General features: G+C 35.3%; 1 protein-coding gene across 1 annotated transcript; it reads left to right on the top strand.

Moving 5' to 3' along the window:
• Nucleotides 1–1,655: 1,655 nt before the first annotated feature.
• Nucleotides 1,656–10,677, top strand: LOC122276436 (cellulose synthase-like protein E6). The gene is made up of 8 exons (XM_043086147.1): nucleotides 1,656–2,002; nucleotides 2,143–2,464; nucleotides 8,272–8,412; nucleotides 8,536–8,667; nucleotides 8,787–8,999; nucleotides 9,143–9,376; nucleotides 9,485–9,832; nucleotides 9,910–10,677. The coding sequence occupies exons 1-8, from the start codon at nucleotides 1,731–1,733 to the stop codon at nucleotides 10,459–10,461; spliced, it is 2,214 nt and encodes a 737-aa protein (XP_042942081.1). The 5' UTR covers nucleotides 1,656–1,730; the 3' UTR covers nucleotides 10,462–10,677.
• Nucleotides 10,678–12,061: the final 1,384 nt, after the last annotated feature.

The following is a 12,061-nucleotide window of genomic DNA, read 5'->3' as shown; positions in this document are numbered from 1 at the left end:
TCCAGCAGTTCTCAAAACCTAATATCTACTTTTCATCGATCACAACCAAAAAACGTCCGATCAACCAACAATGTTCGAGAACCCAAAATAAGGAAAGAAATACCTTAACAAGACTGACCACGCGGCCCGAAGTGAAGGAGATCAGGATACCGAGCAGAACCATGGTGGCTGCAATCGCAATCGCCATGCCCAAGACATGACAGAACCACGCACACGCAGAGAGAGACACAGAGACACGAAGAGAGAGGGCGGCGAGCTATATCATCCTCGACAACGTTCAAAAACCATGATCAGCTGATCACCTAAAACAAAAATCATGATCAGCTTAATTAACTACTTTCCAAACTGGACATACCTCATTATATGTTTTCTTCGTTTTTGTTAAAAGCAGACTGCAGCTCATGAGGTTATAAGGTATTGGCTTCTCGGAATATAATAATTAGAGGAAATTAACTTCCCTAGTGGATGTGGTGGAATATTAGTTATCTGCTGATCTCTCGATTAATATCACTGTATGAGAAGCGTGAGAGAAATATAGAGCTTAGGTTGATTGGAAGTGTTTTTTGTATGTAATTCCCAACTATATATATATATATATATATATATATATATATATATATATATATATGTATAGCTGATAAACTTTTAAAAGCTATATAAATTAAGCTTATTACTAGTACTACTATTAGATCAAGGTCCCTCAAGCTGTGGTCGAAACTTGAGGGCATCAAGTGAGAGAGATAAACACACGAGTAAATCCTACAATATTTATTATTGTCCATATAAATATTTCGACAAGTATTAATTAGATCGTGAGTAACAAATACTTTAAGACCTACTTCATGATCTATGTCCCATTTGAAATCCTAAAGTTTTAGCAACAATCCCATCTTGAGAGTCTGTTCTTCAATACCGTGATCGACATCCTATTGGGGGTGTAAAAACAAGAATAATATTGATGTCACCCCATCAAGCTAGCCTGATCAAGATATTTTCCTACTTGAATAATTGGTAAAGATTGATAAGGTAAACTTTCAAGGGCCTATATATAGGTGCGTATGATCACTATTCAATTCGAGCCTGCTCATATATATATATATTTATATATGTAACAACAGAACTGATAAAATACAGTTGATGGAGCATGATCGCAAAATATCCCTTTGTATTAATATGCACGAGTGAACAGTTTCTATGCGTACGTAGAACAATTAGTGACTGTTTGCTTTGCTTTCAAAAACTCATCTAAAATAAAGTAGAGGTGGGAGATTCCTTAAAATTGCAAAGATAAACTGTAACATGAGTCAATGATAAATCCTGAAGCTACTTGCGATTTTCTAACGTAAAAGTACGTACGTACCCTTTTTTCTAAGCTAACACAAAAGTACCTATATAAACATGGCAATTAACAACTTTTTCGTGGATTTTTTTTCTTCTGTGTTCTTGGATTGTCTTTCCTCAAGTGTATCAAAATTGTAATATTGGAGTAATATTTGGCTTTACTTTCCATATGTTTGTACGTACTTTGTCTCTAGTCGATCGATCTTCATTTTGGCACTCTGCATGGGCCCTCCTAGCTACTTCACATGCTTGTCGTTTCCAACCTTTTCAGCATTTGCTAGCCAGTGCTATAAACATCAGCACTAGCTCCTCATTTTAAGCAGCATACCACACAGACAGCGGGAGAGAGAGAGAGAGAGAGAGAGAGAGAGAGGAAGGAAGTGGAGATCATGGAAAAAAACCATCATCTTCCGCTTTATGTGACAAAGTCAGCAAAGGCACGTATTCCTTTCCACTTATTTGCAGTTTCACTCTTCGTGGGTGTATGCTTCATCTTTGTATATAGAGTGAGCAATATACCATCAGAAGAAGAAGCCGGAAGGTGGGCTTGGATAGGATTGTTTCTCTCAGAGCTCTGGTTTTGCCTTTATTGGTTTATTACTGTAATTGTCCGATGGAATCCCATCTACCGTTGCACTTTCAAAGATCGGCTTTCTCTCAGGTCCCCCTTTCTCTTTCACATATCTGATTTTTTTTTTTTAATATGCATGTGCCTCTCTTTCTGATCTCTCTCTCTCTATTATATTTATACGGTAAGAGGTTAATTTACATGCTAATTAATTTTGGTCGTAAGAGAAACAGATACGAAGAGGCTTTGCCGGGCATAGACATATTCGTATGCACCGCGGACCCCATGATAGAACCACCAGCTATGGTGATCAACACAGTTTTATCAGTCATGGCTTATGACTATCCACCTCAAAAGCTAAACGTTTATCTTTCCGACGATGGTGGTTCCGATTTGACGTTCTACGCGATGGTGGAAGCCTCAAGTTTCTCAAAGATTTGGCTTCCCTTTTGCAAGAAATTCAAGATAGAACCAAGATCTCCGGAAGCTTATTTCCGAACAGCTGTTGAGCCACTTGAGGATAATGTCATGGCCAAGGAGTGGTCCTCCATCAAGGTAAATCTTGTTCTTCATCAACTCCAAGGATTTCCCTCGCTCTTTCCTAGCAACCCTCAGTTGCAAGTTGTTTAATTTGCATGTTGTTGGACCACATACATAAAGGACAAAAAATATTATATATGCCAGCTGCAACCACCAAATTAAGCCTAAAGTACTTCAGTAACTGATCATCATGACCGAGAAATAATCCTCCTGTAGATTCATGAACTAAAGGGAATATAACCATTTTTTAAATCTAAAATTTAGAAAATAGGAAAAAAATCATTCAGTAATACTTTGGTCAACTGGGGGCCGAGTAACACCGTTTAATATTTAATTATTATATGCGAATATATATGGAATAAATGAGGTAGGATATTTTGGAAGTGCATACATGATCAGTCGCTATTCGATGAGAAACGGTACAAAAATAATAATTTTTCATATAATTATTTATTCCAAATAGAACGAAGATATTAATTAAATTAAAGCCCCGCATACAAATTATTCATTATTCTACAAAACTATAAACTCTAATTTTCTCCATTAATCATTGTTGGTAGAAAATAATGCCATGACACGTACAACTGCACACATGCACAAGTAGAATGTAATTAGTCTGAAAGACAGCGAACTCTTAGCATTATATATATATATATATATATATATATATATATATATATATATTTATATATATTCCTAGCTAGCTAGCATCATATATACAAATGCATGCATCATGCAATCTTTGCCGTGTGAAAAACTGTTTCTGGATATTTCTTTCATATCGATCAATTACTTCCATTTTTTCAAATTTGTCACCGTATGGAAAATATAGACATTTTGTCCATATATAATAGACATGCTGGCCTGCACGAAAGATATTGCAGGATGGTTTGCATATGTCGTCCTTTTCATCCAAAACTAGCTAGGTTTCGCACGGTACGTATACGTAGCTTTCACAATTACATGGCTCTCCATAACTCCACGCCAGTAGTGATCAAATATATAGATAGGAATCTATCTCTATATATATTATATGTATAGCTAGAATGGATATATACTTTTTTTCCACAGTACTCTGCTAGATCAGTCATGTTCGCCTGCACGTGATTTGTTTGATTTGAACAGAGAGCTCGTATACGTACAAGATCATACATACATATATATATATATATATATATACTAGATGGAAGCAACGTGCAAAGCACGTTTGTTTAATTTTATGAAATGATTATTTGTAAAAAATAATATATATTTTATAAAAATTATTGATGTCACTTAATAATTTAAGGCATATTGGAGAAGATAAAAAAATTAGTTCAAAATATCATATAATCGAATACATATTTATAACTCCATAATTTTAATAAAGATGTATACGAAAAATTTAATAAAAATCTAACACAAACGGTAGTTCAAAATATGTGTCGTTTGATGTTTGTATTATAATTCATCAATTTATGTAATCATGTGGACGATCAATAGAGACAATATTGAAATTCTTATTTTGCTGTTAGTTGAATCGATCAAGATCAACATAAAGTTAAAACATAATCTTTTTATAAAATTTGTGGTATAATATTTTTTATATATAGCATATATATAAATCCTAAAATATATTTTGAAGTTGTTGGTCGAATTTACTCTTTCTTGATTAGCTCAATGATCACGACTTTTGTCATGTGCCCATCATAGCAAGCCCACGTGTGGAATATGACTTAGTGGAAGTTACGTCCTACTACTATGGGAAAAAAACACTTTGATTAAACACACTTGTATTATATATTATATGAGATTTTTAAATTTAGAATACTTAATAATTTGATTTAATGAAACGTATAATACACATGTATTATACTTAGGAATTTACGTCTTATGCACCTAATACACGTGTATATGTTAAGGAGAAAGAGAAAAATATAATAACTAATATTTAATTACTTATTATTATATAAACTATTAAGTATTGTAATTATTGTGATTAATAAATTATATAACAACATTGAATATTATCTCTCTCAACATTTATGTCTTCATTCTATATGCCAATTACATTCACACGTATTTAAACAAACGGTGTTAATTTTAACGGAAAAACAAGAAAAACCGTTAAAACAAGATTTTTCGTTTCATACACACTTTTTATATATAGAAGATATATATATATATATATATATATATATATATATATATATATAATTTTGATTAAAATGTTGATTGTCGCACTCACTCGTGCTCATATATTATATATATTTTTCATTGAAGATGATGATCATTATGATGGATGCAATAATTAACTGTGTGCTAATCATTAAACGCAAAGACATTAAAGATACTTTAAGCTAGGAGCCACTGAATTATTAGGACAAGTATAATTACATGCATGATGGGTGTCCATCGCGACCTCTATTTGCACCTAGTGGGAATCGATCGATCGATTGACGTTGATGCGCGCATGTCTAACCACGTTAGATTATGCAGGATTATACACAAAAGATCTTTTTTTGATTTTCTCTTTCGCTCTATGTCTCTTATCTTTAGGAGGTCTTCCTCCACTAATAAATTTTTTTGAAAAACTTCATTTATTCTGGTCTGGATAGAGATAGGTCGTCTATATTTCTTGATTTACACTTAAATATGTAAGTATTTTTGTCTCTTCTGTTAATAGTACTGTTTATTGATCCAGATCATCATCATCTTCCATGCAATCTTATTATATATACTTTATTTACGAGATTTAACTTTTTTAAAATTAGTAACTGTGGTTTAAAAGGTTTTAATATGGATTTCACTTTAATTAAAAACATATATATTATATATAAATAACTAATGTGTATAATATTTTATTAATATTTATTTTCATACAATAATTATATATTTTAGTAAATTTTTTAGATGAGAAGTTTTATATACTTTGATGAAAGATGTTTTTACTATAGATGAAAAATCTTATCTTTACCGATTCGTCCAGACATGGGAGATATGACGATTTTCACCGACGGTACTTGACATTGGACTAGGATTGTGTCGGTCATATTTTCTAAAGGAAAGGAAAATATATAAGGAAAAAGTTAGGATCCGCTTCAAGCTTCCGTTCTAATTTTTTTATTTTATTTTTATTTAATGACTAAAAAAATATTATTTAATAATGTTATCAATTCTATTTTTGTTTTTAAAAATATTTTAAAATATTAAAAAAATAATGTAAAACGAAATTAATTTTTTTTTTAACCTAGCGGGTGACCCGGCCCACCCAATATATAAGGCTATCGACAAAGTTGAATATTGATGATATTTCTTTATTTAATAATTAAAAAAGTAATTTTTAATAAATTTATAATTTATTTTTTAAAAATGGGTGATTTGTAGTTAATTTGGCTCTCCTGCTTGCCCTTTTTCTTCCATAAAAAATCTTAAAAAATGTATTAAGTGTCAACATCATCTAATACCTTCTCTCTACCCAGAAAACTTCTCTCTACCTAGCTGACTCCTCCTTGAAGTTTCCAGGATTTTCTCCCTTCCATTGGGTGGAGGTGGTCGGAGCTTCGGCACCTCCTCCCCTAGCCAGCCACTATAGCTCTAATGTTATTACCTTTTTATTTTTTATTTTTCCTCCTCTAGCTTTTCTCTTAATTTTTCCTCCATACTGTCGAATCTAGCTGATCTTCTGCTTTTCGACAACCTCCGACCAACACGTACTACCTTTTTTGTCTCCCCAGTCGCAAATCTTCAAGCTCGAGAAAGACATTTGCTATTCTGCTCGGATCGCTCACCGCACACGCGACCCATGCCGTGCGCATCTTCCACGCACAACTGCATCCTGGAGCGGCTTTTGAGGCCACGCATGACTCCATCGACGTCAACAGCCTCAAATCCTTCAGATCGGCTCGTCTTTTCACCTTCTCAGGTGGTGTGTCTTGCACACATAGCCACAGTCGATGTTGGCCCATTGCCAACTACTCGACTCAGATTCTGACTGGTACATTATGTTATCGTTTTTTTTAAATTGTGTAATCTTGCAAGAGGGATCGTGGATCTTTAAAAAAAAAAAAAAAAGAACTCAAGATAGTATGTGACATTACAACCACTACCTTCACCATTTTTAGGGGACGTTCCACCGCCTCTAGTAGTGGTTTTTTTGTTTGTATTTTTGCAAACACTTTATTTCTATGTTTTTATAAGATGACGTCTTTTTATAGAATATGAGTATAAGAAATTAATCTCAAATATTTTTTTTTTCTTTTTCCACTATTTTGTACTGTTATAATTGTTAAGAAATCACATTTTCTTATCATGTATCGTCTTTTCAGTTTACTGAAATTAAGTTACTTAAAAAAATAAAAAAAGTGTCAACATCATCTGTCGCTTTATTTTGCTCTGTTTTACTCTTCAATCATGATAGTCAAACCTCACTCATGATGTCATTCTTGACAACTATTTTTCATGCCAATTTTGTACTTGTTCTAATTTAGGCCAGGTAGGACCTGACGATCAATTATTCAACTCGATTTCTCGTATTATACAGCGTGATGGAAAGATAAATAAGGATGTCCAATGGTACAAGGCTTGCACTGCACGGTCTCATGCCTTTTTCACTCCCTTATAAAAGAGCCAAAAAAATTTATTTACAAGTTAATTTATTAATATTTTGAATACACTATGTATTAACGTAGAGGTTTGCGACATTATGATGATCAGTTAGTATGAAAAATATTTATAATTTGTGTTGATGTTGTGTTTCGCTATCTGAACAACTCTATGAGGCCCGACCTACTCCTACAACTATGGAGAAATGAAGGCTCTGGAGTGATAAGAAACACCTCCAATTCTTAAATTAGCATGTAATTGTTTGTCTGTAAATTACAAAAGCTTGAGTGTAAAAAGTATCTAGAAAATTTTTTCCCTCGCAAATGGGGTATATATATACTTTATAGGGATGGACCTTGGTAAGTCGATCGTGCGGATATCGTTCCGCACTCAGGTCACGTCCCCCTACCAACTTTTTACTATGCAACTGATCATCCAAATCTGGTCGTGATGACCAGTAGCAATCGAAGGCATGTCGTGGCGTGCCTTCCTCCATCATTCATTAAATGCGACATGATTTCACGTTGTGGTGTGCCCGTCTCTACCTTCCATTAATGCGGCGTGACCTTAGTTATGTATGCTGACCTTTAGGCTTGTCCAACCGCCAGGGTTTAGGGACAAGGGTTGTCCCAGACTTTGCATGCAGAATTGTCGGCCAGTAGTGTGTCAGACGTTCTAAGTCTTGACTCTTGACCAGCGCCTGCCACTTAGTCGCCTCTTTCCGGGACTCCTAGACTGGCCTAGCCCAGCCCATCCTATCCTCTCAGGCCACTTTTACCCTATTGGGCTGCCCTTAGACCTATCAAGACTCCGCAGGTTGGGCTTGTTCAGCTCGGCCCAACATTGGGGATTATCCCCTTGCAATTTGGTTTATTTTTTTAATAATTGTAATGGATCTCACGGTAAATACTATTATATGCATTTACGTATAATATTCCAAGTACCACATTTTATTATCGGTTAGCAACTTTACCCAGATAAAATCTATGATGGTTCAAACGATAGTTCTCTAAACGGAGCAGCTAGCTGATCTCCTGATCATCTATACTCCACAGATTATGATAATTTAGCTCTCTGCACAACAGATACGATACTTTAATTTTCCCCTGACATATCTAATGGTATCTAAAATCAGCTGACCTTAGATATATAACTGGCATCTTGTAATTTTGTTTTCATTTATTTTTAATCACAATCGAATAGGAAATAAAATAATTTCTGTTTCATGTTATATATAGAAATCATATGAAGGCATGAAGAAACGGATTGAAACCACCACAAAGCTAGGCCGAATTTCCGAAGAAATACGCAAACAACACAAGGGATTCAGAGAGTGGAATTTGGTTGCAAGCCGACGTGATCATCAAACCATTCTTCAAGTAGTACTTTGATCTACAATGTCACTGTCATATATACATGAGAGTGAATTTTTAGTACGTACTTCTCCAAGATTACACAATTCTTTTACTTGCTTAATTAATAGAGTTGTGGCTAATTCACAGATGCTTATCGATGGGAAAGACCCCAAGGCTGTAGACATTGAAGGACAACCTTTGCCAACCTTGGTATATTTAGCACGTGAAAAGAGACCACAATACCACCACAATTTCAAAGCAGGAGCCGTGAATGCACTGGTACGTACGTACGCCATAGATACATAAATCCACATCAAAAGTTTTTAGTTGTATATTTGACGCATCCAGGTCTACTTAATAATCTTTTATGATAAATATATATATATATATATATACAGATAAGGGTGTCATCGAGGATTAGCAATGGCCCCATAATTCTTATTTTGGATTGCGACATGTATTCAAACAATTCGGAGTCAGTGAGGGATGCTGTGTGTTTTTACATGGATGAAGAGAAGGGTCACGAAGTTGGCTTCGTACAGTTTCCACAGTCCTTCGAGAACCTTACGAAGAACGACGTCTACGCCAGTTCCTTGAACGTAATAATGGGGGTAAGCAAAAAAAAAAAAAAAACACTAACATGAAGTAGTACTGATTTTAAATTATCGAATTAATTAAACATGCATGCGTACTCCTGATTTTAGAATACTTAAAAACGGAATGTGTGTGGGGTACTGCGTGCGTGTTAATACAGGCAGAGATTCCAGGATTTGACGGGAATGGAGGACCATGCTTTATTGGTACTGGGTGCTTTCACAGAAGAAACACTCTTTGTGGACAGAAGTATAGTGATCAGGAATGTAAGGCAAACTGGAAGGGACGCGATGACATTAAAATAGAAGAGAGCGCGAGTCATGTCCTAGAAGATACTTCCAAAGTCCTTGCAAGTTGTACCTATGAAGAGAAGTACACCCAATGGGGAAACGAGGTCTCTCTCTCTCTCTCTCCTCTCCCCCCCTCCCCCTAAAATGCTCAAATTGAACAATATATATATATATATATATATACACACACACATGCATGTGTTGATTTTCAGGTGGGTTTGAAGTATGGCTGTCCAGTGGAAGATGTCCTTTCGGGACTCGCTATACATTGTCGAGGTTGGAGATCCATATACTTCAATCCAGAAAGGAAAGGCTTCCTCGGACTTCCTCCCACAACATTACTGCAATCACTTGTACAGCACAAAAGATGGAGTGAAGGTGATTTTCAGATCTTTGCCTCAAGGTACTGCCCCTTTGTGTATGGGTACAAAAAGATTCCCCTCAAACTTCAACTTTCTTATTGCATCTATTTGCTATGGGCTCCAAACGGCTTTGCCACGCTGTACTATGTTGCAGTACCTTCCCTGTGCCTGCTTAGAGGCATCTCCTTGTTTCCTAAGGTACGAAAATTTCCTTATTTGAAACAAACCTGTCTATGCATGGTTGTTCTAAGATTAGAATCGTCTTGCACTAACAGATTTCGAGCGCATGGGTGCTACCATTTGCATTCGTCATCATTTTCCACCGGGCATACAGCCTTGGAGAATTTATTTGGTTTGGGGGGACAGTTCAAGGTTGGTGGAATGATCAAAGGATGTGGCTCTTCAGAAGAATTAGTTCCTTCATCTTTGGCTTTCTTGACTACATTCTAAAACTAGTGGGATTTTCAAAGTCTGCCTTTGTCGTCACGCAAAAGGTGGCCGACGATGATGTATCGGAGAGATACGAGCAAGAGCTTATGGAGTTTGGTGCTTCTTCTCCAATGTTTACCATTATAGCTACACTTGCGTTGCTAAACGCATTTTGTCTAGTTGGAGGAATGAAGAGGGTGATTTATATGATGGACGTGCAAACTTTGGTTTCAGAGCCATTTACGTTGCAGATTCTTCTTTGTGCTCTCCTGGTTCTAATCAACTTGCCTGTTTACCAATGTCTCTTCCTAAGGAAAGACAAGGGCAGGATGCCAACGTCCGTAACTCAACGGTCATTTATGTTTGCAATATTGGCTTGTGCTTTAGCCATGTATTAATTAAGTGCTGCCAATAGCTAGCTCGGTGCCCAGAAAAAATTATGCTTCATGCATGCAGTAAACAAATACTGGAAGGAACAATTTCTACTTACAGATCATATAAGGCCGGGCATATATATATATATATATGCTGATACTTTCGATGGGAACTCTGATATTCTGTAATATATATTCATAATGGTGTTTATTATATTCAATTCAAGATCATTATTTTGATTTTTTATGAGCATACGTACTTAGTTTGACTGAGAACCATGCATATATACTATTTGGAAGAATATATATATATAGCTAATAGCAATTACATGGTTGGTCGTGTTGAAGTTTTTGTACGTAGAGTTCTCGATTGTGTTTTTTCTAGTACTATATACACAACAAAAGATGATTGATCTACGTACTTCCCAGCCAATATCTTATTTCGAGTACGTAAGTACATATGCATCACCGTAAGATTCCAAAATTAGCAAAAATTAATTACAAAAAATTACTATTTATGAGGAGAATAAGTTCATTACAAAAATTAATTATTTTACCAAAAAAATTATTGATAACAAATAAATAATTTTCTTTACTTTTATTTGAAATATATGTGCCTCTTCATCAAGTATTTTAATTTGTTTTAATATTTAAGAAAGTGATGATTAATAAATTTAGAGATTTTTTTAATAATTTTTTTTTTTTTTTTTTTTTTGACAAAAGAAAGATCAATACAATTACACTATAGGCATATTTGGAGTGCACATGTAAGATCAACCTAACATTGTCCTTTTTTATGGTCAGTACTCGATCGGTCGACACACTCTTCTATTTGTGCAGACAAGTTAATATTCTGATCATTATCGTCGACGATCACAATGATCAATACTACAGTTCTCGCGCGTGACCCTTAAGCCTTCTTGACCTACTCGTAGTGGAAATCCACAAGTCCCGCCATCTTCTGCACTCAATTAAGAAGAGAGCCACACGTACGTACGGTTTTTTTTCCCTTTTTATTTTTTATTTTTTATTTTTTTTTCTAAGCAAGTAAACTTGGTTAAAATGAAAGAAGATGATACATGTTAGGGGATAGAATTCCCTAACAAATACTCTAATACAACAACCGCAGTGTAAAAGTGCTGAAAAACGAAAGAAAGAAAGAAAGAAAAAAAGCAGATTTTGATACCAATTTCTTAGTTTCTACTCAGGTCTTACTAAGAGGGTATTATCTTAAAAGACGTTTAGAAGGTAAGCTACTGCTAGAGATAGTGTAAGAAGGTGCACTATAGTTCATTGTTTTGATATGCTTTTTGGAGAGATCATTAATCACTTTAATAAGATCACTTGTTAGAGAAAGCGATAATCTGGATAGATCGACATTGGAAGAGCAAATCTGCGGTGGAGGAACAATCAACCCGTGCCTCTAGAGTGTGTGTGAGGACCACACACCGGAGGTATGGAGGTGGGGTTGAGCTGATTTGAAGGATCGAAGCTAGGGTGGGGAATTTTGTGGTGCAGTGCGTGTTGCCAGCGAAGCTGTTGGAGGCAGCAGTGTGTGAAGACTACATACGGAAACAAGTCGAGCATGAGGGCCATGAGCCGACATTTTGGGCGTGGTTTTGCA

The sequence above is a fragment of the Carya illinoinensis genome, chromosome 9 (genome assembly GCF_018687715.1).
Source record: "Carya illinoinensis cultivar Pawnee chromosome 9, C.illinoinensisPawnee_v1, whole genome shotgun sequence".
NCBI lineage: Eukaryota > Viridiplantae > Streptophyta > Magnoliopsida > Fagales > Juglandaceae > Carya > Carya illinoinensis.
Note: the sequence above shows the minus strand (reverse complement) of the source record. Positions and strands in the feature narration are given on the sequence as shown.

Coding starts and splice junctions, on each gene's coding strand:
- LOC122276436 (XM_043086147.1), top strand. CDS start 1,731: ATGGAAAAAAACCATCATCTTCCGCTTTATGTGACAAAGTCAGCAAAG. Junction 8,413..8,535: donor ATCATCAAACCATTCTTCAA/GTAGTACTTTGA, acceptor GCTAATTCACAG/ATGCTTATCGATGGGAAAGA. Junction 9,000..9,142: donor CCTTGAACGTAATAATGGGG/GTAAGCAAAAAA, acceptor GTGTTAATACAG/GCAGAGATTCCAGGATTTGA.